At 41.9% G+C, this 27,854-nt stretch overlaps 1 protein-coding gene across 1 annotated transcript; it reads right to left on the reverse strand.

Moving 5' to 3' along the window:
• ADGRF1 (adhesion G protein-coupled receptor F1) lies at positions 1-27,063 on the reverse strand. Its single transcript, XM_046005793.1, has 14 exons — positions 26,970-27,063; positions 25,609-25,666; positions 23,202-23,351; positions 21,801-21,974; positions 19,999-20,099; positions 19,084-19,142; positions 14,596-14,756; positions 13,293-13,456; positions 11,452-11,640; positions 8,353-9,726; positions 6,616-6,657; positions 5,502-5,561; positions 1,843-1,909; positions 1-182 (listed from the first exon to the last, which is right to left on the reverse strand). Exons 1-14 carry the CDS (start codon positions 27,036-27,038, stop codon positions 109-111), a joined length of 2,742 nt encoding a protein of 913 aa, XP_045861749.1. The 5' UTR covers positions 27,039-27,063; the 3' UTR covers positions 1-108.
• Positions 27,064-27,854: the final 791 nt, after the last annotated feature.

A 27,854-nucleotide genomic window follows, 5' to 3' on the forward strand; every position in this document is an offset into this window, starting at 1 on the left:
CCTAAACCAAAATATTCCATTTAAGATTGAGCTAATTTTTTCACTGACATTTAGCTCTAAATGTCAAGTTGCACCAAAAAATTTTTCTTGAGTTTATGGTTCGCAGCCTTATTCAGTTGATAAAAACTGAGTTAGCATGATGTCGTTTGAGGATTCTCCAGCATGAGAAAGTGCATAAATGCCTACGAGAGGAAAAAGAGGATAAGAATTATGTTTCTATGTCGGAATCAAGCACGAGACCAAAATGAAAATAAGCCTATGCATTCCTTGCAACTCTGGCCAGTTCCGGGAAGATGGCAGGGAAAGCTACAGAAGACAATTGGTTGACAGGCAGTATTTCATTAATGCCAAAGAGACCTGCATTTGTCAGACATCTCTCATTTGAGAAGAGAAGCATCACATCTTTCAGATGCTGTGGAAAATGAGATAAAGTAGATGTGAGATCATAAAATGTTATTGCTAGAAGGAAACTTCATGATCTCTTTGTTTTTCATTTTACTGATGAGGGACAAACATCCAAAAGGTTAAGAGATTTGTAAAAAGCACTCAGACTGGTTGGTGACAGTGATAATGGGACCCAAGGCTTCCGGGTGAGCATGCTGAACATTTTGGGAGGGAAGTGTCGTTTCAAGTTCAGAACCTTGAACTTTATTTTGGAAGTCAAATGATTTTGCTTGCAATCTAAAATGAATGGCCCATTTCCCTGCTTTAATAAAGATATTAACATAATTTAACAGGAAATGGAACTCAGGCACTAAAAGATGACTTCAGCTTGACTTGTCATGCAATGCCTTGTTCTCACCCCATGCTCCACTCTTCTCCTCCAGGCATAGGGCAACAATCTGCAATGCTTACATACATAACAGTCTTCCAGGAGCTGAGTATCATTGACTTTAGCAATATCCAATATGTGAGCATAAAAGCAATGCGTGTCCCAGGTGGAGGGGACAGTGCTTTCTCACCCATAGCAGGTGATGGCTTCACCTTGGTGGGGACATTTTAGGGAGGAGAGTACATCTGATGGAGCACAAACACATAGCCCATGCCCACTGCTCAGCAGGTGGCACAAGGAGGGTCACTCTCCAGTGACACAATTGGTATTTGACCACACTCCTGCCTCCCATGAACTCGACGATCAATGTCACCGATTTACAGAATGTCTAAGTGAGGAAATGGCTGTCATTTGTGATGAAATTAAAAGGGACAATAGTGGTCTCCATGAGCGTCAACTTCCCCACCATGTTCTGTCAGCCGTGAGCACCAACCAGATGAGCCCCGGAAACGTGGCCAACAGATACTCCTGCACTTCTCACATGAGGTGTTTTTTTTTTTTTTTTTTTTTTTAAAGATTTTATTTATTTATTTGACAGAGAGAAATCACAAGCAGGCAGAGAGGCAAGCAGAGAGAGAGGCAGGGAAGCAGGCTCCCCGCTGAGTGGAGAATCCGATGTGGGGCTCGATCCCAGGACCCTGAGATCATGACCCGAGCCGAAGGCAGAGGCTTAACCCACTGAGCCACCCAGGCGCCCCTCACATGAAGTTGTTCAAAGTAGCCCTGCAGGGGTGCCTGGGTGGCTCAGTTGGTTAAGGGTCTGCCTTCAGCTCAGGTTATGATCCCAGAATCCTGGGGTTGAGCCCCATATTGGGCTCCCTGCTCAGTGAGGAGTCTGCTTCTCCCTCTCCTTCTGCCCCTACCTCGCCCCGTTGCTCTCTCTCTCACACACTCTCACAAATAATAAAAAATAAATAAAAATAAGTTTTAAAGTAGCTCTTCAGTTTTCCTCCTATGATATATTCACACTCCTCTATTTTTTGTTAACCTTTGGCTTACTGTTAACTCACCTTTTTGCTGCAATGGGTTGAAAGTTTTTGGGAATTTGGGTTTGGCAGACACATCTGATGAGTCTTGCTGCATCAAAGAAAAACAAGTCATTTGTACATTAATAGTATTCTTTGAGTCACGCTCTGCATTTCCTGACATCTTACTGTCATTAGCAATTCTTTACTTCACTTAGGTGGTGCCCTGTTCTCTTTTCAAGAAATTACAGTACTCCTTTCTTACCCTTTCTTTGGCTTTAATCTATTTAAAATGCCTAAGAACATATTTCTAAGTGAATCTTTTGTTCCTGTTCATTCTCACAACTTTTAACAACAAACTAGGAAATAGTTTTAAGGAAGGCATTATCTTTTTGCCCGTCCATGCTTAAATTTCTTTGCTTCACACATTTATCTCTAGAAGAGGAATCCATGGAGAAAAAACAATAGTTCTATAAAAATGGTCTCAAATAAAACTTTGCCTTATTCTCACTCATCTTAGCATTCAAATACCTTTGTGAATAATCTTTTAGTAACTGGAGCAGAGGCTAAACGGAGTTCAAAATTTTGAAAACTGAATTTTCTAATGGAAATAAAATATTTAAATAAAAAACGTACTTTTGGGGAAAGGTAGAAATTTAAGATACATTGTGTCTTTGCCTATTCAATAATTGATTTATTCATTAACTTAATGTCTCCTATTGAGTACCACCAGGTGCTAAACACTAGGAATATTGGAAACAATGAGCTTCCATTTTCTGCCACAGTCCATGTCATAAGGAAGCTAAATCAAGATGGGAGAAATAAGTTCTTGTTATATGCAGTGGACAGCCTGATGATAGCTCCTGATTTTCACTGAAATATATAAATGGCTACCCCACATTGAGCCCTAGGGGTGGTGAGGGGAATTATCAGAGACAGGAAAGAGAATTGTCTAAAAATTCCAAAGCAAAATAATTGATTTTCTAGATATCTGGACTCAGTAAACATATAATACTATAGTCCTAAAGACAAATTCTATGGTTATCATCATTGCATTTAAAACTGAATCTCATCCCATTTGGAGAGAAGAATCTTAGATTACAACACACCCAGGGACTCTACACAGCCTAGGGAAAAGCAGCCTCTTCAGACATGGGGCTAAGCTGTTGGTCAAATAACAGGACCTGAGTCATTGGAACCATTAATAAATAAACTTCTTCTCTCTGGAGAGAGAATCTGTAGGGATCACCAGTGTCTGTCTTTCGGTGAAGAGTCACAGAGAACTTAGCCAGGGACAATGGAAGGGCTAGGAAGGGGCCCAGTGCCCCCAACAGGGAGAGGATTTTGAGAGAAACCACACTGTGGGTCCACACAGTGTCATCGTGCTTGAGGGATGGTCCTTATGGAGAACATTGTTGGCTTCTTTCATTCCTTTCAGCCAACAACTCAAATTTTCACTCCTTTTAAGACTCCTGTTTTATCATCCATTTCCCATCTCTTAGTGCATAGCCTTTTCTCCTCTACTTTAAAAACAAAACAGAACAAAACAAAAAGGTGTGCAGGTCTGAATTCTCTCACACCGTGACCCAATCTGCCCATGTTGCTCCATCTGCATCAGACTGAAGCTTCCTGTGTCCCGGGAAAAGGCTGATCCTCCATCTTCAGTCCACTCACTTCATCTGCCTTTCCAGGAATCCTCTTCCTTCAGCCACGCCCACCCCCAGTTGTCTTCAGACTCTCTAAGACTCTCTTTGCTGGCTCATCCCTCCCACCATATGGACTTTCGCACATCCTCGTGACTCAGCTCTACCCGTTGCTGCTGGTCCCGAGTCTGTGTCTGGTTTCCACCCTCATTCTCTTTTCTCTCACGAGTCTCTTGACAGGAACATTCCTACTGAGGTATCTTTTCTTCGCCTTCTCTCTCCTCAATTGCTATAATCTGGGTTCCCGTTTTACACTCAAACTCCCTCAGAAAATTACAAACACCCATCTTCTCTTCTGCCAAATATGCTTTTATTTTAACCCAAATGAGCCACCTAACCTGAAAACAAAGTCCCACTTTTATCATCTGATTTAAAAATGACATGGGGAAGGGAGTACAAATCCAGAAGATGCAAAGGAATGTGTCAACACTTGACATTCGAAACAGGGTGAAAAAACACTGCTGGGCATCCTTACTTTTGTTCTCATTTTAATTTACTTTGGGGTGTTTTTCTTTCTTTGGTTTTCAAAGGAGAAAAATGCTCACTTCCTGGCAGGGCAGGGGGTGTCCTGTCTCACCATCAAAGACAGGTTTTTCTATACTGCAGACACATAGGCTGTAGCTCCCTTCTTTTCTTAAGCACAGTGACTGATTTATTAGTTTCATATTCTCTGTTCAAGAGATTTTAGTTCTTCAAGACATAAATCCAAAATCACAGAAAGTCAGAACCTCTGCTTTGAGTTAACGAGTTCAACAGTTAATGTCCACAGTTGGGAAAAAACCCAAAACCGAACGGTACCATGTGACTTCCCTAAGATCACTCAGCCAATCAGTGACTGAGTCAGAAATAACAGGGCAGGTCTGCTGGCGAGGGGTCCCTGCTCCCTAGTTCACAGCACAGCCCCATATGAGGAAACACAGACCCTGGAAAAATTGTTAAGGTCAAAGGTTAATCTCCTCACTTTTTAAAAATTACTATTTCAAAAGATTATAGTGCCCCTTGTAAAAATCTCTAAACACTCACGTAGCTTTTCAGGCACTTAAGTCAGCTGATTTTTTATCAGACACAGAAATCTCTGCCTTAGAGCTCCTTCTGAAAGGCCTTCAGTGTTTTGCCGAAGGGCAGAAGTCTAAATCAACTTCAAAAATACAAAATCTGAACATGAGGGCTTCTGTTGTTAACTCTACTCTCCTTCTATGGACTGCGCTTTCAGGCAAAGAACAAACCAGGAATCCTCTGCCTCCATCTAAATGTCTCGGTTGGTAGATTTAAGTGCTCAAGTAGCAAGGGTCTGAGTCAGTTATGCCCGCTGAAGAGGGAAAACTCAGAGAACATCTCACAGATTAGAAGTTGATCAGGATTCCAGGCACTCGGGTGGCTCAGTTGCTTGAGTGGCTGCCTTCGGCTCAGGTCATGATCCTGGAGTCCCAGGATTGAGTCCGACATTGGGGGGTGGGGGTGAATGGGTTCCCACTCAGCAGGGGGTCTGCTTCTCCCTCTGACCTTCCCCCTCTCATGCTCACTCTCTCTTATTCTCTCTCTCTCAAATAAATAAATAAAATCTTAAGAAAAAAAAAGTTGACCAAGATTTCACACTTTCCTTTTACAAAGGCAAAATGATCTACAGGAGGTCCCAAAAGTCAGCCAGAGAAAAGGGTCTCACTGACTCTAGATGTCGAAAGGCAAGTCTGACTAAGACTAAGACTAAGATGACACCGTCCAAAGGTATCTGCCCACCACAGCACCCACAGACCTCAGTGCCTGAGCATCTTTGTACATTTCCATGGCTTCTCGTTCACTCATTCTCTTGTTCATTTTCTCACTCATTCAACGTTACGAGTAGTGACCCTGTGCTGGGCACCATGCCAGGGAGCAGAAATAAAATGGCGACAGAGGCTCTGGGGGATGACACAAAAGTGGGCTCGCCGTGCGACTGCACACAGAGAAAAGTGTGAAACCGGAACTTCAGACGTTGGACCTGTGGCGGCAGGAGATAATTACCTTGGATGCTTGCTTCCAAGAGCTTAAAGGAGACAATTTGCTGAAGAGCAATTGTCGCAGCTAGAAGGCAACAAAGAAATATTGAGAAGAGGCACATACACAATCATAATAGACAAATACAGAACAAAACTGTAGACTGGAACTGTTACTTAATAGAGGTATTTCCTGGAAGCCCTTAATAGACCATCAGCATGGCTATCTGATGAAAAGATTTCTTTTATTTGTTTGCTTTACCTATAAACAGACCTAGGATTAAACAAAGAACAACAGTACCAAAAGCCATAATAATTCAGATTCTAGACCATAGTAATTGGCAATAATTGCTAAATTAAAATTTATCTCTGAAGTAAAGAGTTTCCTAACCCTGTGAATGGGGCCACTGAGAGAATTATTTAGTCCAACCAAGAATAGCAAATTGCTTCTTTGTAAACAGGGATTTTGTGTATGTACTACAATTGTGCTAATTATAAAATCTTATCTTCTTATTAAAAACAAAGTCTCTGTCGCTTAGCTTACTTTCTCTCTTTGCCTCTCTCAATAGAGTTGCTCAACCCTTGGGAAAAATAATGAAACAAATTTATATAGACTTTTTTTTCCATCATTTTTTCCCTACATTGGCCATCCTTCATTAGTGATTTTATTTAATGTTAAAAGTTATTTATATTTACCATATTAAACTCTAGGAATGTAGAAGTAGATACATCCTTCAGCATATTTTATGTAAATGCTACATTTAATAAAGGAGGAAAAGGGAATCACCCCTCCAGGATGTACTTTTTGCTCTTTGATGATTGCCAAACCATAGATTAAAGTAGCAAAGTGAAAAGTTAAGAACAATTTCCCTTTTTTTCTATAATGTTCACATTATACGTTGTGATTGGTTCTATATTGTTTTCTTATCAGCACATTCTATATCTGGTGATTAGTTCTGTATAGTTTTCTTATCAACAGTGAGTGTTTTCACTGAGTCTGACTTTTATAAAATTATAGAATTTGATGACTAGAGTGCTCATGGTCTCACCTCTTACATGTGAATAAGAGCCTAGAACTGAAGGGGAAGGCCTGGATGCCTGGATTAGAATAAAGAGATGAAGAGAGAAATGAATACACCTACCTTACTGTCCAAGAGCATTCCAAAACATAAGATGAAAAAACCCTTTAAAAAAAAAAAAGAAAGAAAGAAAGAAATCACCTGTGTGGTCTTTTCTCCGCCAGAGAAGAAAACATGGCTATGTAATTCTATTCTATCACCCAACATTGTTTTCTTGCCAGTCTCTCTCCTATTCTGTGGACTCCTCAAAGGCAAGGACACTGGCTGATTCCACCATGCCTGGTATAACACAAAGCACTCAAAAAAAAAAAAAAAATGTTTTTCTTGAAGGTACAAACAAATAAATGAATGAATAAGGTTTTAAATGTATATGGAACATTCTTTTCCCTTTTGTGTCATCCTAAACACCAAACAAATATATTCTATAGCTTAGTCTTCCTTTAGAGTGGGCATTAAATCAACATTGATGGAGTGCACGTGAATCTGTGACAACAGCAGGCACTGAGGCCCAACCCTAAGCAGAGGGTTGTTCTATCTGCACCCCTGCTATCAAGTCCAGTCCTTGTGAAACCCTTGGCCGAGGCTTTCTTGGACTGAAATCCTTCTCCCAGTCAGAGCACCCCCAGTGGGTGCTTGTTCCCACAGTATCTCACCGTGGAGCTGCTCTCGGAAGAAGCTCCCTACACCTGCCACCATTAGGCATATGCTCTCAAGGTTCGCCATTTGCACTTACCAATGAAACATTCACTGGTGTGCTAAAGTAGGTGGAGAACCAGTTGCTTTTAGAAGACGGATTAGCACTTCCTACGTGCCAGGCACAGTGCTGAGAGCTAAATTATGTCATATAATTTACTTTATGATATAGGTAATAATATTATCCCTCTCTAACAGACGAGAGAACTGAAAGAGAGATTAAATATTTCTTAGAGGTCACAGTTGATAACGTGCCATATTTGAGCCCAGACCTATTTAACTCCATAGCTCAAATCTTTAACCACCCCTTCCCTGAAACATCGTGCAGAGGTGACCAGCAAACATTCATTGAACCAAGATCAAAGGCTCTCTTCCAGACTCACAGAAACCAAAAGATTACTTTTTCTGCCTACTCTCTGAACACTCTTCAACTGTGAAATGTAAACCCATGCTCTTCAGCAGGTGTAGGCAAACTTCTGCAAAGAGCCAGATAGGACGTGTTTTAGGCTTCACAGGAGGTATAGTTGCAACTGTTCAACTTTGCCAAGGTAAAGAAAGCAGCTGCAGACCCTATCTACACAAATGGGCATGGTGGTGCTCCAATAAAACGTTATTGCCAAAACCAGCGCTGGTTACAGTTTGCCAGCTCCGGCTCTGTTGTGCTCTGGAGACATCCTGTGCACCATTCAGAGTCAACAAGTGCTTTCAAGTCCTTTCCCTTTCCCTGTGTGCTTTTGCAGAGGTCTGCCCAGGAGAAAGAGGGCTGAGCTGGCAGCAAAAGGGGTTAACATTAGGTCTATAAACTCGAACATCTAAAATCCCGGGATGGATTCCTGAATAAGTCTAAAACTCTGCTTCAGTAATACCTGCTGGAAAATACAGATTCTATTATTTGTTTGTTTCTTTTGTATTCACCGCTGCCTGGCAGTGTTGCTCACAGACCTGCTGCAGGCAGTGGGAGATGAGTTAGCATCCAGAGTGGTGTTACCAACCTCAGTTCTCTATAATTACCCCCAGTCACCTGATGATGTAAGAAGTTAGGAGGAGGAGGAGGAGGAGGAGGAAAAAAAAAAAAGAAGAAGTTGAAGTTATTCTTATTGTTCTCACCTGGAATGCATTGAGTAATGCAAAAACAACATGCCAAGCCAGATTCCGGTTGTCTACTATTGTTCCTATGCCAAAGCCCCAGGTGAGCCCCAGCAGAGGGGTCAGGATGAGAAGGCTCTTCCCCATGCGGACAATAGTGGTCTTGTTCTCCTGACTGGGTCTTTCTCCAACAGTGGGCCTCCAGAGCTTCCTGAGAACCAATAGCACCACCACCAAATTCACAGCCACAATGGTCAGTGCAGGAACAGCAAAGGCCAAGAGGGGTTTGCTCCTCTCAGACCAGTTAAGCCAACACACATCTTTCCTTGTGTAGCCATTGCTTGGCTGCGTGACAGCGATCGTGATGGCACATATGATGAGAGGGCACCCATAGCCCAGGCAGAAGCCGATGGCTATCATCGAAGGCATGGCCATGTGATGGAACACAAGGAGGATCCGATAGGCCAGCAGGATGCCAAGTGTGAGCATCCAAAAGAACAAGGAGAGGTAGAAAAAGTGCATGAAGAACACGGCAGCTATACAGACTCTGGAAGGGTTTGTGGGGGAGTCTCCAGTGGCAGCAACAAGGAACCAAACATCAGCAATCAGGAGGCACAGGGCTATGTTCACCATGCAAACATGACGTGTGTAGGAGGTCTGGTTTTTCTTGACCTGCTTCCAAAACAGAGCTTCAATGATCAGGCATAAGGTGAGACTTCCGATGGAGATGCCCAGTCCCACAAAGGTGATCCATTTCACCACGGGGATGATGGCAGGGGGAACAAAGGGGGACATCAGTACTGAGAAGGAGGTCAGGTGAGTACATCGGCACATCACCATGTCTGGAGTTTCGTTCACCAGGTGGCAGCCCGCATTGTTCCATTGCAAAAGACTGAAATCCCAAAACACACAATGAGGCTGGCTCAGATTCGACTCTATCTTGGAAAAAATCAGGAAAACCTCATTTATGGAATAGTTTTGAATAATCGTGGATATCACAGGGCCATTGACCTGAGCATTTCCATTTTTGGTAACAGATAGGATAGTCCCCAGGGTCAGCGAGGCCATGCTGATGATGGTTTCTGGAAGGGACCGCTGGAATTGGTCTGACTCAATTAACACATGGCCTCTGATGGGAATGGAGGCATTTGGAGGGAACATTTCAGTCTGATAGTTGTAACCCATCTTGAGTTGGCTTTGGGACACTGGAATCCCTTTCCAGTTAATGAATTCCCGAGAAAAATTCAGAGGCAGAGCTGTTGGAGGTACAAGGCTACTGATGTTTTCCAGTGTCTTCAGTAACCGTGAGCTGGCATGCTGTTCTTCCTGTAGTAACACCGTCCAGTTGGTTACTGATGATGAATTCAGGATGTGGTCAGCTATACTGATGACATCCTGAAATACAAGGATGAAAGTCAGTTTGTGTTTTGAAAAAGCAGCTCAGAGGACTAGGAGGGGATAGTCATTAGTATTAAGGATAGCACAATTGCCCAGAGATGTTGGCCCAGTTGAAGACCACAGCAAATGTATCAGTGAAAATCAGTTTAGTCACTCTATGCAGTGAAAGTTTTGGGTTAAGAAACTTGGGTCAGCAGAATCATATAAGTTCCAGAGTGATCTCCCCAGGACATTTGTATGCACACTGGGGTTCCAGCAAGGCTGAGACAGAATCCTGTGGTGTGTGCTTTATCAGGCCCACTTCCTGGGGCAAACATGGCTGCCTTACTGCTCAGGCTGAGGCTCAGAGAGTGAGACATTAAATTGAACTCCTTTCCAACATTATGTTTGTTTTGCTAACATCAGAAGTTCTAAGTTCATGTCATGAACATCCAAATTGTAATTCACATGAATTTATGAAATAATAGAAGAGAATATAAAGCAAAAGAGAATATAAAGCAAAAATCCTCAAACACTGGACGAGTGACTGAGTAGCATCGAACTCTAGTGGGTTTTAAGGGTCCGTCTCCGCTGAAGAGATTCCTTTTCCAAACAAGTCCTTGAAAGCTGCCGCTTTCCCCAGCAGGAACCGTCTCTGGCTTATGGCCCTGGTTCCCAGGCATTCTTCCTCAGAGTCATCATCACTCTGACAGAGTCTTACCCTAAATGAGTCCTCTGCGGCTTCTGGCCCCAAGTCCCATAGCATGCTTCTTTTACTGCCCTCTAACCTTTGCCTTCTTTTGGTTTCTGTTTGCCTGCTCAGTTCATGCCCTTCATTTTATTTTTAGACTTTCTGTGTCATTTTGTTTTAGTTGGTTTCTCGTAAACAACACAAAGTCAGGCTTAAAAAAAAAACTTGATCATCTTCTCTTTGGTTCACAGAGTTTTAACTTACTTATATTTAATGTCTTCTCTGACATAATGTCACCTTATATAGCTAAATATATAATCTTATATAAATCTTAAATATAATCTTAAATATATAATCTTATATAGCTAAAGTATAATCGTGTGATATGTAACCGTACAATTCTATAATAAAATTTTTCAAAAATATAATATACTTTAACATATAAAATGCACACATCCAAAATGTTTGGAAGGACATTCATTTAACAATATTATTGAGTACCTGCTATGTACCACTTTTTATTTTCTAGGCACTGGAGGTGATACTTAAAATGCAAGCAGTGGCTATTCTAGGGTGACCAGATTACATATCCCCTTTCTTTTTTTTCTATTTGCATTTCTTAGTAAGCAAGTTTTATTTGCATAAAATTTAAGCTAATTTTTAAATACCAGACTAACTCATGAATACCCTAGTCAAAAAGAGGGAGTTCTTAAAATACACACTACTGAAGTCAGAGCTCTTAGCCACAAGAAAGACAACTGCAAAGACATTGAACAGTGGGCATGTGTCATACATTGTCATATGGTGTCATACGGTATCACACAGTGCATATGGTACAGATGCTCACCCCTTCCTCTAAGTCTGCCTAGAGGTAGCCCCCTCTTGCTTTGAACTCACATAATTGATCCCAAGAGTTTTTGGTACACTGTGGAGGACACAATAAGGCTCATACAACAACTGACCCATGACCCCTTGCTTCTTTTCCATTAGTGGGATTTCAGCTGACTGAGCCTCTACAGCAAGTCCTATAAACACAGGGAGACAGACCATACCTCCATTGTTGAACTGGACACTTTGAAATGGCTCGCCAGTGACAGAGACAAGACGTCGTACAGAATTGCCACCACTGAAGCCAGATTGCCAGCTGTGGTTGATGGGTTTCGCCGAATCACAACAGAAAGATTTCTCACCAATGATGACACGGCTGTCTCGGTAGCATTGCCTGCAATCACACTGAAATTCTAGGAACAAAAATGGTTAAGTTCTAGAGAACAATGGAATGTTTGTGTTTCATATAAATTATTATCCTAATTATACAGAAATATATATTCAGTGAGATTCAGTGACTTTCCAAACAGTACCCAGCTAGGAAGTGGAAAATTAGTACTAAATTAAAGTTAGTTAAATTAAAGTTAGTACTGGTACTAAATTCTGTTTTATCAACTATGCTATGCTGAGAAATCCTTGTAGGATGAGAAGATAGAGAGACCTGCATGGAAATCTGACTACACTTTGTCATTGGCTTGGAGTTTTGCTTCTTCCCTGAGGTTCCTCTATGTTTCCACTACACTGAGTTATCCTAGAAGGCAGCCAAAAAAGGGACAATCTTTTCCATTCAAAAAAGTCAACCCAGGAACCAGATCCCATCTGGTTTTTTGTTTTTGGGGGGTTTTGTGTGTTTATTTGTTTGTTTTTGAGGGAGAGAGTATGAGCATGAGTGGGACAGGGAGGAGCAGAGAGAGAGGGAGAGAGAGGGTCTAAAGCAGGCTCCAGGCTCAGTGCAGAGCCTGACAGGAGCTCAGACTCATGCCCCTGAGATCATGACCTGAACCAAAATCAAGAATTGAACACTTAACCAACTGAGCCAAACAGGCAACCCTCATCTGTATTTCTTTTTGCTCTTCTCAGCTGACAGTAGTGTTCTCTGCTTTGAGCTGGGACTTGCCTGCCTTCACACCCTGGGTTGGACCAGTCCCAGCTATGGTCCATGTCCGGAACTGCGGCAAAGAAAGCAAGAACAAGGATAGACTCCAGAAGCCATCTGGTCCAATCTCCCCCACCCAGTTTACAGAGGAAAAACCTCGGAATGAAGCAGTAAACGTTTTATAGTCCCTTGGGAAATACTATTCTGAGTTTCATCTCCAATAGTAGGATCCCTGTCTGGGAGAGGATTCTGCTCAATATGGACATCTATTTGCAAAACAGTCTCAGAGTCCCTTTTTTCCATGACTCGAGTTCGAATTCCTCACCATTTCCTTCCTTCCTTTTATCTGCCTTGCCTTAAGAACTTGAACCTTCCTAAGAAAAACGTCACGTGGAGGTCATAGTTCTGGACTGGAAATCAAGTGACCATGTTTCTAGTTCAACAATATTGCTACCAGAGGGACCATCAGCCTCTTAGTCTTTCATTTCCTGATCTATAAAAACAGGTTGATAAGCCAGATGACCCTTAAAATCCATTGTAGTTCCGTCATTGTATTTGGTGCACCTCTGCCTGAGCCACTCCCCACCCAGATTTCTGACATATGTACAACCTCGATCGTACTGAGCTGACTCACACCTCTACTTGGATCTTTGTTTTCCAGGCTTTCTGGACTTCTAAAACCAGCTTAGTTGTTGTCTTACCATGTATCATAGACGTCTTCGGCACTGATTCACTCCTCTGTAGCTCCCTCCCCAATGGGACCATCAACTCTGACTTTTTCTGTCTCTCTTGGCTTCTACCTAGACCCTGCTACTCATGCCAACAGTGCCTATGTTTACCAGGTCTGATAACAGCCTTGACTTCTATGCACTGACCAATGAGACAAACTGATATATTATTCTCCATCTAGCCATGCTCACTGGGAGATGCCCACGGTGAAACTCAAAACACAAGACACAGATGCTTTACCTTCTTCAGTTCCTCCAGCTGAGAATGCACACACGTCTCCCTGAGGATCCGCCACCCAGAAGGCTGGCACCTGGCTGTAATGTTCCCAGTGTAGCCGCTGCTACAGGGAAGAATATACTCATCATTCATGGACCCAAATCCAAAGACAATGCTGTTACACTGGGCTGGAAGGAAAAATGGAACAAAAAGGAAAAATGTGTCAATATCCTGGCACTTTGTACAAAGCATATGGCAGTGCTGTAGAATTCATGTTTCCAGAGACAAAACCCATGCAAAATTCAGGAGTAGAAATTGGTCCTTGATGCTCAGCTTCATCCCTCTTAGCACCCTTCTCCTTTTTGATGCCCTCCTCAAGGCCGGCCCCTTGCCCTCCAGTTGTCTGAACTGTGCCAACAGTCTTGCTTTTAGTGAGCCATAAACTAATAAGCACCAGGTGAAAAAAAGACAGGATATGATCACTCTTGGGAAAGAGTTTCATTCTGTAAGGAAATGTCAGAAAATCAGAAAATCTGCAAGAAGCTATGGAACAAAGCAATAATGATATGGTTATAAATTGGACAGTTGCCATTTTAGAGTGACATACCCAACTTTTTGCCTTTTGTTAAAGCTTTTCATGCTGTGACCAGCCACTAGTTATGCTCGCAGCTGGCCCTCAGTGATATATTCTGACTGTGACCGGGACCAGGAGAAGGAAACCGTGCAGGGAAGATCCTCCAGGGTTCTGAGGTTTGCTTGTTTTTCCCAGTACTGCGTCCTAAGTGCCTAGACAGTTCGTAAATACTGTTGAATAAATGTTATTGAAAGTGGCTCATATCCAGGTGGAAGAGGCTTAAGATTGAATGTAAAAAAGAAAGAGAGAAAAATCTGAAGAAAAGTAGTAGAGTGCCATGTGTCTGTGTGTGTCTGTGGAGTGTGTATGTGTGTTCAAGATCTAGACAAATGCATTCTTTCTTTGGTTCCTTGGATTATGATTTAGGAATATGTCAGCCCCAGGGCTCTTGGAGCATGTGCCACAGTAGACTATTGCTGAGTGATTTCCATCAGGGCCTGCAGAGAGCTCAGTGCTCCACAGTGCTACCCCGGGAGCTGGAGACCATATCACTGGTCAACAAGGATCTGAAATCAGCAACCGAAATGGAGTTTCATCATGGTTCGGGGAGAAAATCGCTGCCTGTGTCTCCCAAAAGTCAGTCTTAGAACAACTCTGTATCACAAACATTTCCAATCTACTTCCTGAAGACACCAATGGGCTACTAAGTAGAGGACTCCGTAACCTAACCGGAGGATGGGAACTCAGAATTACCTTTTCCAAATACTCTGAAAGAGCCATCTTCAAGCAGGAACAGCTTGTGAAGGCCTGCCTTCACCTTCTCGGCCACCTGTTCAATGGCTGACAGCAGCTCAGACGTGCTGCTGGAACCCACGACTTCAAACCCAGCAATGATGCTTCCATCACTGGAATGACTGTGTGAAAAGAAAAATGAGATTCATTCAGTCAGTCACTCGCGGCCCGCTGTGTGTATGCCTGTCACTGGGGCCATAGGAAGACATCAAACTGGTACTGTCTGTGCCTTCATAGAACTTACATTCTAGCGGAGAAGACAAGGCAAAGAAGAAACCAGTAACTATCATATGTAAATAATTATATAATTGTATATAATATATATATGTATATGTTTAGTTAAGTATTACGAGAGACAGATGTGGTGATAAGAATAGAATAGCAGGTGGAGATGGGGCCCACTTTGTTTTTTGAAGATTTATTTATTTATTTATTGGAGAGAGAGAGAGAAAGACAGAGCATGCACATGCATGAGTGGGAGGGGGACCGTGGGAGAGAATCTCTGGCAGACTCCCAGCTGAGTGCAGAAACTGAGGCAGGCGCCATCTCAAGATGCATGAGCTCATGTCCTGAGCCGATAGCAAGTCTGATGTGTAACCAACTGAGAAACCCGGTGTCCCGATGAGGCCTGCTCTAAATAAAGCTGGTCAGAAGGTGAAAGCTGAGGCCTAAACAATGTGAAGAAAAGGCTACAGTTACAAAGAACATCAGTGTAGCACGCCAGCATGTGTGAAGGTCCTGAGGCAGGAAATACCTATGAGTTAGACAAATTTAAAGACTAGCTGCCAGGTCAAGAACCAGAGTTTCTCAGTGCAGAAAGGCTTCAGTGTGGGTTTGAATTTTTCTAGGGGGAATGAATTGAGTTGAATAAAATCAGTTTTAGTTATAAGACAAAAATTGATTAATTAATTTTAGCATAACTAAGTTTCAGTGAGCAGGAGAGAAATGGTAGGAGATGATATTAGGTAAGTGGCCAGGAGGTAGATCAGGTAAGGCCTTAGAGTTTGAATTTTATTTTTATTAAAAGGTTTCTTTCTTTAGTAAAAGTCAGTGGCACACTCATGTTTACTGCTTAAGAGTGTCACTCTGGCTGCTGCATAGAAGCCACTTTGGAGAACAGTGTGGAGATTCCTCAAGAAATTAAAAACAGAGCTTCCCTATGACCCTGCAATTGCACTACTGGGCATTTACCCCAAAGATACAGATGTAGTGAAAAGAAGGGCCATCTGTACCCCAATGTTCATAGCAGCAATGGCCATGGTCGCCAAACTGTGGAAAGAACCAAGATGCCCCTCAACGGGAGAATGGATAAGGAAGATGTGGTCCATATACACGATGGAGTATTATGCCTCCATCAGAAAGGATGAATACCCAACTTTTGTAGCAACATGGACGGGACTGGAAGAGATTATGCTGAGTGAAATAAGTCAAGCAGAGAGAGTCAATTATCATATGATTTCACTTATTTGTGGAGCATAACAAAGAACATGGAGGACATGGGGAGATGCAGAGGAGAAGGGAGTTGAGGGAAATTGGAAGGGGAGATGAACCATGAGAGACTACGGACTCTGAAAAACAACCTGAGGGTTTTGAAGGGGTGGGGTGTGAGAGGTTGGGGGAACCAGGTGGTGGGTAATAGGAAGGAAATGTATTGCATGGAGCACTGGGTGTGGTGCAAAAACAATGAATACTGTTATGCTGAAAAGAAATTTAAAAAAAAAAAGAAAATTATAAAAAAAAAAAAGAAAATTAAAAAAAAAAAAAAAAAAAAAAGAATGGGCTGAAGGGACCAAGCAGGGAAGTAGGAGGACCCATCAGGAAAGAGGTGATGGTGGCTTGAATTTGGGGGTAGTGCCCTTGGGGAGAAGTAGTCAAGTTGTACTTGAAGACTGAGCCACAGGAATTGTGAAGAATGCTGGGAATGGAGAAAGGAACCAGTCAAGAAAAGACTGTAAGGGATAGAAAAAACAAACTGCATTCATACAAAGGAATTCATACAAGGAATAGCACTGGGCAATAAAAAGGAAGGAACATCTGCCCCCTCCTCAGGGGCACCTTGGGTGGCTCAGGTGGTTGAGTGTTGACTCTTGGTTTCAGCTCAGGTCATGATCTCAGGATTATGAGATTGAGTCCCAAGATGAGCTCCCCATTCACTGTGCAGTCTGCTTAAGACTCTCTCTCCCTCTCCTGCACCCTTCTCCCCTTGCCCCCTGCTCTCTCTCCCTCTCCCTTCCTCTCTCTCTCTCCCTCTTCCTCTCTAAAATAAATAAATCTTAAAAAACAACCATAGCAAAAGGAAAGAACCCCTGACACTCAGAAAAACAAGGATGACTCGCAGAGACATGCTGAGGGAAAGAAACCAGACACACACAAAAACTACACACTGGGCGATTCCATTTATATGAAGTTCTAGATAGACAAAACTAACCTATGATGATACAAATAAGAGCAGTGATGATTTCTGGTGGGAGGTAGGTGTGGGCATAGAATTGGCTGGAGAGGAGCACAAGAGAACTTTGGGGGTGATGAAAATGTTCTGTATCCTTAAAAGGTGGCTAGTAAAAGCATTTGTCAAAGCTTATGAAACTGTATGCATAAGGCCTGAGCTATCACCGTATGTCAATTATACCTCAATACAAAATGATTACAGAGGATGACTCCAGGTTTGGTGTGTGCAACTGGAAGACTCGTGTCGCTGTAACTAGGATGGACAAAGAAGTGGGAGAAGTAGCTTGATGGTTTTAAGGGGGGAAAAAATAGGTTTTGAGGAGAAAAGTGGGATGACCTCTGTTTTGGATACATTATGTTAGCATGCCTACTAGAAAATCCGGTGAAGATGTTAGATGTTAGATAAAATCCGGTGGAAATATTTGGGTCAGAGAAGCAAACTAGAAGAGAAGAGACTAAGATTTACTTTAAATCATAAACATAAAGAGTAAAACCTAAATAATTGCATTTCATAGACTTATGCCTACTTTGTAAATTTTATTTACAAATATTGGAGCCAGCTCATAAGATATAGGGAATGAAATATGTGTTAGAAATATAAGTAGAAAGCCAGGGCCAATGTAAAGAAAAATATGAATATTGAATAAAAAATTACTGTGACTGAGTTTCAAGTTTGTCTATGCATTCAGTGACTGCAAGGTCAGAAAGGAAAATATAATTCATGATATAGAACTTGGTATAAGAAAAAAGCAGCAGTGTCTTTCCTAGCATTGAAATGTAAAGAAAATTATACACATGGGCCTTTATATAAGAACATGAGATAACTGGACGGATAATATCCAGGACAGTATATTTATAGCAATGCTGCTGAAAATTTCCTATAGCTGTTCCGTAAGTTAACTGTGAAAAAATATATATAGACAAGAAGTCAAGTTCTCTGACCTCTAAGCCACTTCCTCTATCAAGCAGACTATTCATAGCACTCAATGCACACATGGCTAACTAACCAAATAACTTTTGGAATGAAAGCATAAACAAAAGGATAATTTACTAAATATCTCTTTATTTGCTGTAGACAATGCCTACTGGGTTTTATGTTATGGTGCATACACGATATCTATACAAAAATTTGATAGTTTACCCCCGGCTTCCCTCATGGCTCCCAATTATAAAACTCTGTATCTTTGTATCATACCCCTCTGTGCTTGTGGACAGAGAAGAACCACCCCTCTGCACCCACAGCCCTCACCTCCAGCCCTCATCCATTCCTATATATGCATACCATGATCTGCTTCATCCCAAGTTCTGCAACTATAGGGCTGCAGTTCCAGTCTCTGATATATACTTTGGAGAATGCCATTCAGTATTTAAATTTCCTCTTCTGACTTTAAGAAGCATCACAGACTTTGTCCAATTTTAGTAAGAATCCTACTAGAAAGACCTGTTCTTCCCTGTTTTTTTGGTTTTTTGTTTTTTGTTTGTCAGGGTCATTTGGGAACAGCACTGGCACTCTGTAGGGTGGCTGCTCAATTCTGGAGATGCCTTTCTCTTTTTTTAAGATTCGTTTGTTTATTTGAGAGACAGAGAGAGTGCACAAGGAGAAGGGCAGAAGGAGAGGGAGAGAGAATATCAAGCCGACTCCCTGGTGAGCGCAGAGCCTAACACAGGGCTCCATTTCAGGACCCTGAGATCATGACCTGAGCTGAAATCAAGAAGCAGGTGTTCAACCGACTAAGCCACTTGGGCACCCCTCTGGGGATGTCCTTCTTTTTTTTTTTTTTTTTTAAGATTTTATTTATTTATTTGACAGACAGAGATCGTAAGTAGGCAGGGAGGCAGGCAGAGAGAGAGGGAAGCAGGCTTGCCGCTGAGCAGAGAGCCCAATGTGGGGCTCGATCCCAGAACCCTGGGATCATGACTGAGCCAAAGGCAGAGCCTTTAACCCACTGAGCCACCCAGGCACCCCTGGGGATGTCCTTCTAAGGCCCTTGTGTTACTTACCGAAATTGGGTGACACGAACTGACTCAAAATCTTGAATTCTTTTGAATGTTTCTTTAAGCTTATAAAGAGAAAAAGGGGCAATATGTTGATTTTTGTCCCCATACAAGGAAGACATTTTAGCAAAAAAAATTGATGCAGACAATAAATAAACCAACAGAACCATTGAAGAAAGGAAAGAGATACCACAGGAGGTGAAGGCATATTATACAAATACAGTTCAAATGACAGTGTACAATTGTATACATACACACACACACACACACACACACACGTCATTTATTTTTGAGTTGGCTAATAAAGAGGGAAGAACCAATTGCTCAGAATAAGGGATTGGGTGCCAGGTAATATAAATTTATCCAAAATCTGTTTTCTCCTTCAAAAAAATAAGCCCTACATTTCCATATGAATTTAAACTGAATATCTGGAAAGTATTTGCGTATATGTTCAGTGAAAATGACACCTGAGTCAGCATTCTAGACAGACGGACACTAATTTAGTTTTTCTGTCACTTCATTACGTAGTCCAGAATTTTGCTCAATAACTCTCTTTAGCCCCTAACAAGCGAGGCTGCTTTATGGAACAAATCCAAAAGGCTGACAATTGAGCCTAGAGCATGAAAAATTTCCTTTTGAAAAATAAAAAACAGAAAATAACCAAGAAGTCTTGCTAGAATATGACTCACATAAATGAGCAAAAGTGAACACAAGAGAAATGGAAAGAAGTCAACAGCTAAAACTCTCCCAGAAGGAAAATGTTCAACATACGTCAGTTGTGGGCAATGTGATTAACTGCTCTGTAATAACTCACTGAACGTGAATAATTAAGAATATGTATTAAATAAACATGCTGAGTTGAAAACATCTCAACTCGTGTTTAGTCAACAATTGCCTATGTAGAAAGGAGAAAGCGCTTACTTGAATTTCAATTCCAGTGGCATATTTGGAGTATGAAGGAGAAGATGAATTCAAAAGGTCTTTGGCAAATCTTTCATTAATTTTGAAAGTGCCCCAAACCTCTACGGGAAATATAAAAGGTTTACAGATATAAAAATTAGTCACTTGACTTTATTACAGCAAAAAATTACAGAAGTACATTTGAAGCCCATCTATTCAACAGCAGTATTTCAATTGCTTCTTATAACAAATGTTCACCTAAAATAGTATAGGAAGTATACACAAAACTAGACTTTTAAGTTGTGGATTTGGAATATAATAAGAAGATGCTGGTGATTGAGGCAACCTTTTAAGTAGGTAAATGTGTGGCTAACCACATGTGGTTAAGAAAGGCAGTTACTTAACACTGAAATGTGAGCCAATCTAGGCATTGAGCTCACACACTGTCCCTGTGAAAAATTTAAAAATAAAAGAAAAAAACAATAAAACACTACTTGCTAACTCTAATATACCCCTTGCTTTCCCATTGCTGGTGTTTTTCTGTGCTGGGACAGATTATAGCTCATTTTCATATGGACAAACCCTGTTTATCCTGCATTCAGGATCTAGGCAAATGGATCTCCTCGGCAAGACTTCTCCAGCTCCCCAAATGCAAAGATTCTTTCCCACCTCTAAATTGCTACAGTACTCTTTCCATATCCTCTTTACAACCCCTTGTACCAACATATCTATTTATGAGCATTTCTCATCTTTATAAGAACCCATCCCACTTTGGGGAGACACTTGTGAGTGTAATCCCTGTCTGATCCATCTTTTTATCTGTTCAAGGTGCATCAGACACAGATCACCTTTCAAAGGGTAGGCTTTCATTCAAATTTATTGAAGAAATTACACTGTATTTTTTCTTGTATTATAGCCTATCCTCCCCAACTGGGCTGCTAATTCAGAGAGAGAGAGAGATAAATGCTTCATTGGGTCCTCCCATAATTTGCCTCAGATCTGGGTGTAAAAATGGTGTTTAATAAATATGTGTGGCCTTCATGAATTGGCATGGTCCTGGGAAGGGGAACTAGGAATGCCCAGGAAAGCTGAGTTATTTCACATTCTCCCTCTCTTTGCACAGCTCTACCAAAATTCAGAGCTTCAAGAGAACTGATGTAGTCTTTGAGGAAACTTCCTGAAGTCCTTCAAGCCCTGGAGCCCATGTCATTTGGCTCACTTCTTCATCCACTGAACATAAACCGAAGGAGACTTAGCTCCCTCAGCTTCCTCTGGTTTCCTACGCGAGACCTTTACCTTCTGCTTTGTTTTGGTAATGCATTCAGTACACATAGTTTTTGGTCATCTAGAACATATATTTCAGTATATTAACTATGTGCTCCTCTCTGCTCTCAAACCTCTAGACTTCTCTTTTCTAGAAATCGATATTGGCAAAAGCAATGGAAGGAAGGCAGGGAAAAAAACTGTATTTATTCGAGCAGTTCCCCTACTTGAGATTTCTGTGAATCCCCCTCCATCTCAATAAAATCATAGAACTGCAGAGCTGAGCTGGATGAAGGTTGAAGTGATGCCCAAACGTCAATTTGCATTTCTGAATTTTCTATACTTGTGAACTTCTTGCTGTGTTCAGCTAAGCCTAGTGGGGTATATTGTTATTGCCCTTTGATGACCCTGCAAACACTAGCTCTGCTCAGGGAGACAAAGAGTTAACACATTGGTGAGAAGCTAGAGTTCCCTCCCTGTGGCATGTTGGGCTCCAGAACGCCCCCCCTCCAACCCTCCCACACACCAGAGCTCTCCTCCTGGAACCCTTCCATCCTTACTTGTTCTCTCACAGAAATTGATGCTGTGGGTGAGGTTGTTGAGATGGCAGTGACAGCTCTGGAGCCCTCCAGCCGTGTGAAGGTAGCATTTCCAGGGATCAAGGCATGAGGGAGGAAACCAGGTGTAGCCATCCTCACAGGCACACTGCAAAACTCCATTCTGGTTGCCACAGTCTGCACACACACACACACACAAAAACGGAGCTTGGTCTCACAGGATCTTGTTTATAAACTGACCCACACTGAGTTCTCATCCTTGGCTCTGACTTAGAATCTGAACCAAGTGTGTCTCACCAAGAGCTAGAAGGATAAAACCAGGATGGCAGTATGTGTAAGGTAAGGATATGTCCAACCCAATAGATTCTGAGCCTGATACCAGACACCTAGCAAACGTAAAATCAAGTGGCTGGGTCTAGTGTCCAAAAGAAGGATGGATGACCAGTAGATAGTCCTTGGAATGGGAAAGAGAAGCAAAAGAGGGTGTGCTAACCTGAAAGTTATTTAAGAGAGTTCTAGAAAATATTTTTCCACTATTTTATTGGAGGCTCCTCCTACCCACCTATCACCATCTCAGGTAGATCCCATAAGCAAAATGGCAAAACTGAGGAGATGATGAAAAATTCCATCAGTCAAATCTGTATGCTCATTCTCTACTGAATGACCTAAAACACCCATCAAAAGGCATTCTTTTATAACAGACAAAAACATTGGGACAAAGCCATCAGACATCTTTGCAAAAATATGCATTATGATATATAGTGAATGATTCTCAAGCTTTGTCATGTGTTAGAATCACCTGGAGGATCTCATCCCAAAGTTTCTAATTCAGTAAGTCTGGGATGGGGCTAAGGATTTACATTTCCATTAAGATTCCTGATACTGCTGCTGTTAATCGGGGTACCACACATTGAGAACTACTGCTTTAGACAAATCTTTTAACGTCTCTGAAACCCAGCGTTCTGATTATTAGTGCTGTTTGTCAATTACTTCTTGCTCTTTTCTGGGCACACAGTAGGATTACAAATCCTAGCCCCCTGATGTTGAAGGGGGCCATGAAACCAACATGGGTCAATAAGTTGTGAGCAGAATTAACACGTGTCACTTCTGAGTTAGAGAATTCAACTGCTAGTGTGAAACCCTTGAGTGTGCTATTCCTTCTTGGATCCAACTGGGTATATTTGAGATAGCGTGTGATTCATTAGCCTGAATTCCCAAGTGACCACACCAACACAACCCCACTGCCAAAGTTTAATAGAGATATAGCGTGAAGAAGAAATAAAACATGTGTTCTTTCAAATCACAGATATTCTGGGGATGTTTGTCTCGGTAGCATAACCTAACCTATCCTGACTACTACCCACCCTCCCCGTTCCACTCCCAGTCCCCAGAGGGCAGATTTACATGTAGTGGCCTTTGCTCTAATAATCTTCATTGGTTTCTGTAACCACAATGATGGAGGCTTCAGAAGCTTCAGAAAATTCTTGATGTCTCTCTTCTCCTTGGAATCTCTATAGACCACCTGAAGCAGCAGCTCATACTCCTGGACAGGGCCTAAAGACAGGAAGATAGTCAGGAGCCTCCTTTTTCAGTGTGGAAGAGAAATATTGCCAAGGAAGCCACCAGTAAGTGTTCATCACATGTCATCTGGGGGTCATGGGCTTTGCCATGGTGCTTGTTACTGACTTCTGCTCCTCCACTCTTTAAGTAAAAATGAGCATCCGGATGAACACTTGCAGATAGTCCCATATGTGTCTGATCTATGTTTATTCTCCCAATTTGCCAGGCCGGGGGCTCCCACTTTCCCTGACCCATCCTGGCAACAATCACCCTCCTGTCCTTACACAGCTCCTCAGGATGTATCGAAGGTCAAGATTCAGGCATCAAGACCCAAGGGAGAAGAGGTGAGAAAATCCTAGTCACTCTTCCCTCTTGCTCTCCCAGCTCCAGCCTCCTTGAAGGATGTTAAAAACAAACAAACAAACAAACAAACAAAAAAACACCTCCAGTCTCACAATTTCCTCTCCAAAGAGCCACTTTTTTCTACTGTAAAGAAGTTTCTGTAATTAGCCAACTTTGAGTACCTTTCATGAAATGCAAAAGCAAAACCAAACCAAACCTTACTTGAGACTTTATGCACCCTCATCTCAGTCTTATCACTCCTGAACAGCACCTTTTATTTCCCTAAGGAGAGGCTGTTATGTGTTCTAGGCTCAGGAGACTATGAATTCTAGTAGTATTCTCCCTCCCAGAACTCATTTAGGCATATTTGCATGAAACACAATGTGAGATTTCATGGCATTTCCAGATCATCCCAAACACATCTATGCATTCCAGATTAGGAATGTGCTGACTTCAGAGAAAAAGAGGGAAAAGGTGAACAAACATCCTTTTATCCTGGGTCTCCTTTGACTGTCACTGGTGGTGAAATCTCTTAGAAGTCTCAGACTTCTCAAGACATCCAAGCTTTCTGCAGGGACAAATGAGATGGGGAGCTTCTCAGAGACCATGCCTTTTCTTAGGGACCCAGGGAACCAGGCAGAAGGGAAATTTATAGAGAAGGAAATCAGTAAATCAATCCCTAGACTTCTTAGAAGGCAGTCAAGAAGGCCTCAGGAAGTTGGTTGAATCTGACATGTCTCATAACATGGACAAGAGCTTCCTGTCTGCCACAACTTCCACCATCTCACTTTATGGAGTCTCAGCCCCCCTCTTACTCTCCTCTCTCCTTGTAGGCTGGAACCTGTCCCAGATCTTGGGAGCCACACCAAGTAGAGAAAGCTAATGGGACTCCTGCTCCCACTGCCCAAGCAGATAAGAGGTGGGGGAACGGTCAGTGTCAGAGACACATGGCCCTGGTCCTGGGAGCCAGACTGACTAGAATTGAATCATTCCTCCAATTCCCTAGCTCTGTGTCTTAATTTCACCATCTGTAAAATAAACATGACCATTGTGCCTAAATCAGAGGGTCATTGTAAGGACTTAATCCACCTAATGCACTTAAAATAGTGCCTGGCACCTAGGAAGAGCTCACTAAATGCCAAATATATTTTTACTGTCAGGGAAAATGTTTTCATTTTCCAAGTTGAATTTTTATTTCATTTTCTGGAAAACTGCAGCCTTGTGTGGTGGTAAGTTCAATGACACTATTAGCACACTGTTGTATGACAGATCCCTGCCCTGGAGAAAGGCTTTTGTGGACTGACCCAGGAATCTAACAACCATCTGTCTGCATCATTCTTTCCATGAAGACTTACATTCAGTGCTTGAAACATCAGAACAACAAATTAAATTAGGAACACAACCTATTAGTACACTGAGGGTTGTACCCACTAATTACATGGTTAGGATTAAGTTAAGGAAGGAAAGGAAGGGTATGGAATAGCCACTTGCCAGGTATGGAGCAGGATACCATGCCTTTATGTATTATTTAATCTTCACAAATATTTTGCTAGTAGGGATTGCTGTTATTCTCCTTTCCCAGATTTGAGGTGTTTCATAGTGTGTTAAAGATCATACGACCAGGGCACCTGGGTGGCTTAGTTGGTTAAGCCTCTGCTTTCGGCTCAGGTCATTATCTCAGGGTCCTGGGATTGAGCCCCACACTGGGCTCTCTGCTCAGCAGGGAGCCTGCTTCCCCCCCTCTCTCTGTCTGCCTCTCTGCCTACTTGTGATCTCTCTCTCCTTCTGTCAAATAATTAAATAAAATTTTTTAAAAAATCATACAACCAGTCAGAAACACCACTGAGGTTGAAACCCTGGTCCCTTGGCACCAGGGTCTACTGTACCACACTCTCTAAGGGAGGCTCACCTGGATGCTTTTTCTTATTAACCATGAGTCCTCTTCTTGTGTTGATGCCTTCATTCCTCTGTTTAAAAGAAAAGAGTAATTATGGTAGGGCTTCCTAAGGCCTTGTTGGATCTCCCGGATGAATTGAAATTATAGATCTAAAATCCAAGGTAGGGATGATGAAGAGGTGACTAGAAAAGGCCTCCCCAAGGCAACTTTTGAGCACAATGCTCAAGGAGGTAGGGAACTGAGGATCCCTAGAAAATGAACTTTACTGGAAGAGGCAACAGCAATGGCCCTGGGGTAAGAATATGCCTGGCATGTGAAGACTGAGTGAGGAGGTCAGTGTAGCTCAGTGGAGTGGATAATTGGAAAGGGGCAGGAAGTGAGGTCAGAGAGTATCTCCAAAGAGGTAGGCTAGGTAGATCTTTATAGGGCAATAGTTTAGCTTTTATTTGAATGAGACAGAAACCCACCAGAAAGTTCTGAACACAGGTGAGAGTGCTCTACTTTACTGTTTAAAAGGCTCAATCCTGAAGCCATGTTAAGAACAGACAAGCACAGAAGCAATGAGAGCATCTCAGGAGTTATTGAAAAACACAGGTGAGAGATACTGAAAGTGTGGATCCAGGTGGTAGCCATAGAGGGAGTGAGAATTGTTTGAATTATGGGTGTATTTTAAAGATAAAGCAAAGCAAAACCAAACAAGAGCCAATGGTTTAGATATGGATTATGGAAAGAGTCAAACATGAAAATCGGGTTTTTTGCCCAACCATCCAGAAGGACAATGATACCACTTGCTGAGATGGGAAAGGAGAAGCAGGTTTCATGGAGAGAAAAAAAAATCAAGAATTTAATTTTGGACATCTTCAGTTAAGGGGCCTATTGGACACCCAATTAGAGACACCACAGAGATAGTAGATACATGGGTGTAGAGTTCAGGGGAGAAGGCCGAGATGCAGATGTAAATTTGGGAGCCATCAGGGTATAGAGAACATTAAAACCATGATCCTAGATGAAAGTGTCAAGAAAGTGAGTGTAGTTAGGAAAGAGAGTCCAAGGATTGGCTGTGCCAATCTGTATGTCTTTTCTCAGTCAAATAAACGATAGGAAGAAATGTGCTGAGCTAGTAGAGCTCTCCAAGATGGCTCAGTCTGAGTGCCTTATTTTGCAGTTAGGTCCTCCAAATTCTGAGAGATGAAACTGCTTATCCAAGGTTACACACAGCTAATGTGGATCATGTTGAGACAAGAACCCAGACTTCTGATGCCAAGTCTTTTAAATTATGTAGTTCCAGTGGCCTAGAGTGTGTTGGGTTTTCAAAGTACAGAGGGGAAGAAGAGAGGTGGTAGAGAGGGAAAACAGGGCATATGACAACTCACCCCCAGGAAGCCACCTTGGCCTTCAAAGAGGGTGAAGAAAGAGATGAACCAGAGCGCGTGGACTTGCATCTTCAGTTGGCCTCCCTCCTTCTCCTGGACTCAACATGAACAACTGGGGCCACAGTCTGTGGCTAGTCAATGGATGTACCATGCAAGGCTGAGGCACAAAAACAAGTAATTCAAGCCAAAATTTAAAAACGTACAGTGGTAGGGCCTGAGTGTATCAGAAGCCCTGAGTGGTTGATGATTTTCTACTTCAAGTATATAGCCTGAGAGACCATTACTTCCACTCCAGTAGTAAATTTCCATCTTTACAAATTGCCTAGAAAATTACTCAAGAGCTCTCTTCTTGAAGATCACATTTGACTAAACACAAGCTATTTTAAAATCATGACTTGCTTAACTTTGCAACCAAATGCATTTGACATCCAGCCTTTTTATATTTCAAGGTTTTCTTTTCATCCCAGGAAAAACAAGCATTAAAATAACCGAAGATCCTTAGAACCATGAATATAAGGATAAAATCAGAGTGCTTGAGCATAAAAATAATAATGAACAAATCCAGAAAATTTTTCTTTATAGTTGCTGTAATTATCAACAAATTATCCTTGTTTATGCTTCTATCAGAATAATTTGGACAAAATTCAACACATAGTTATGGTCACAAAATTAGCTGCATATACCCAAGTTATTTGGTGTCAACAAAAAATAAAAATCATGGTAAGTTAGAACTGTTCTGTCTAATATGCTAGCCTATAGTTACATATGGCAATCTAAATTTTAATTTTAATTACAACAAAATGAAATGAAATTTCTCAGTCACACTGTCCACATTTCAAATGCTCAATAGCCACATGTAGCTAGTGGCTACCGATGTCAGGCAGT

This window comes from Meles meles, chromosome 5 (genome assembly GCF_922984935.1).
Source record: "Meles meles chromosome 5, mMelMel3.1 paternal haplotype, whole genome shotgun sequence".
Classification (NCBI taxonomy): Eukaryota; Metazoa; Chordata; class Mammalia; order Carnivora; family Mustelidae; genus Meles; species Meles meles.

Coding starts and splice junctions, on each gene's coding strand:
- ADGRF1 (XM_046005793.1), bottom strand. CDS start 27,038: ATGCAAGTCCACGCGCTCTGGTTCATCTCTTTCTTCACCCTCTTTGAA. Junction 6,658..8,352: donor CATTACTCAATGCATTCCAG/GTGAGAACAATA, acceptor TTTTTTTTAAAG/GGTTTTTTCATCTTATGTTT. Junction 5,562..6,615: donor GAATGCTCTTGGACAGTAAG/GTAGGTGTATTC, acceptor GTTGCCTTCTAG/CTGCGACAATTGCTCTTCAG.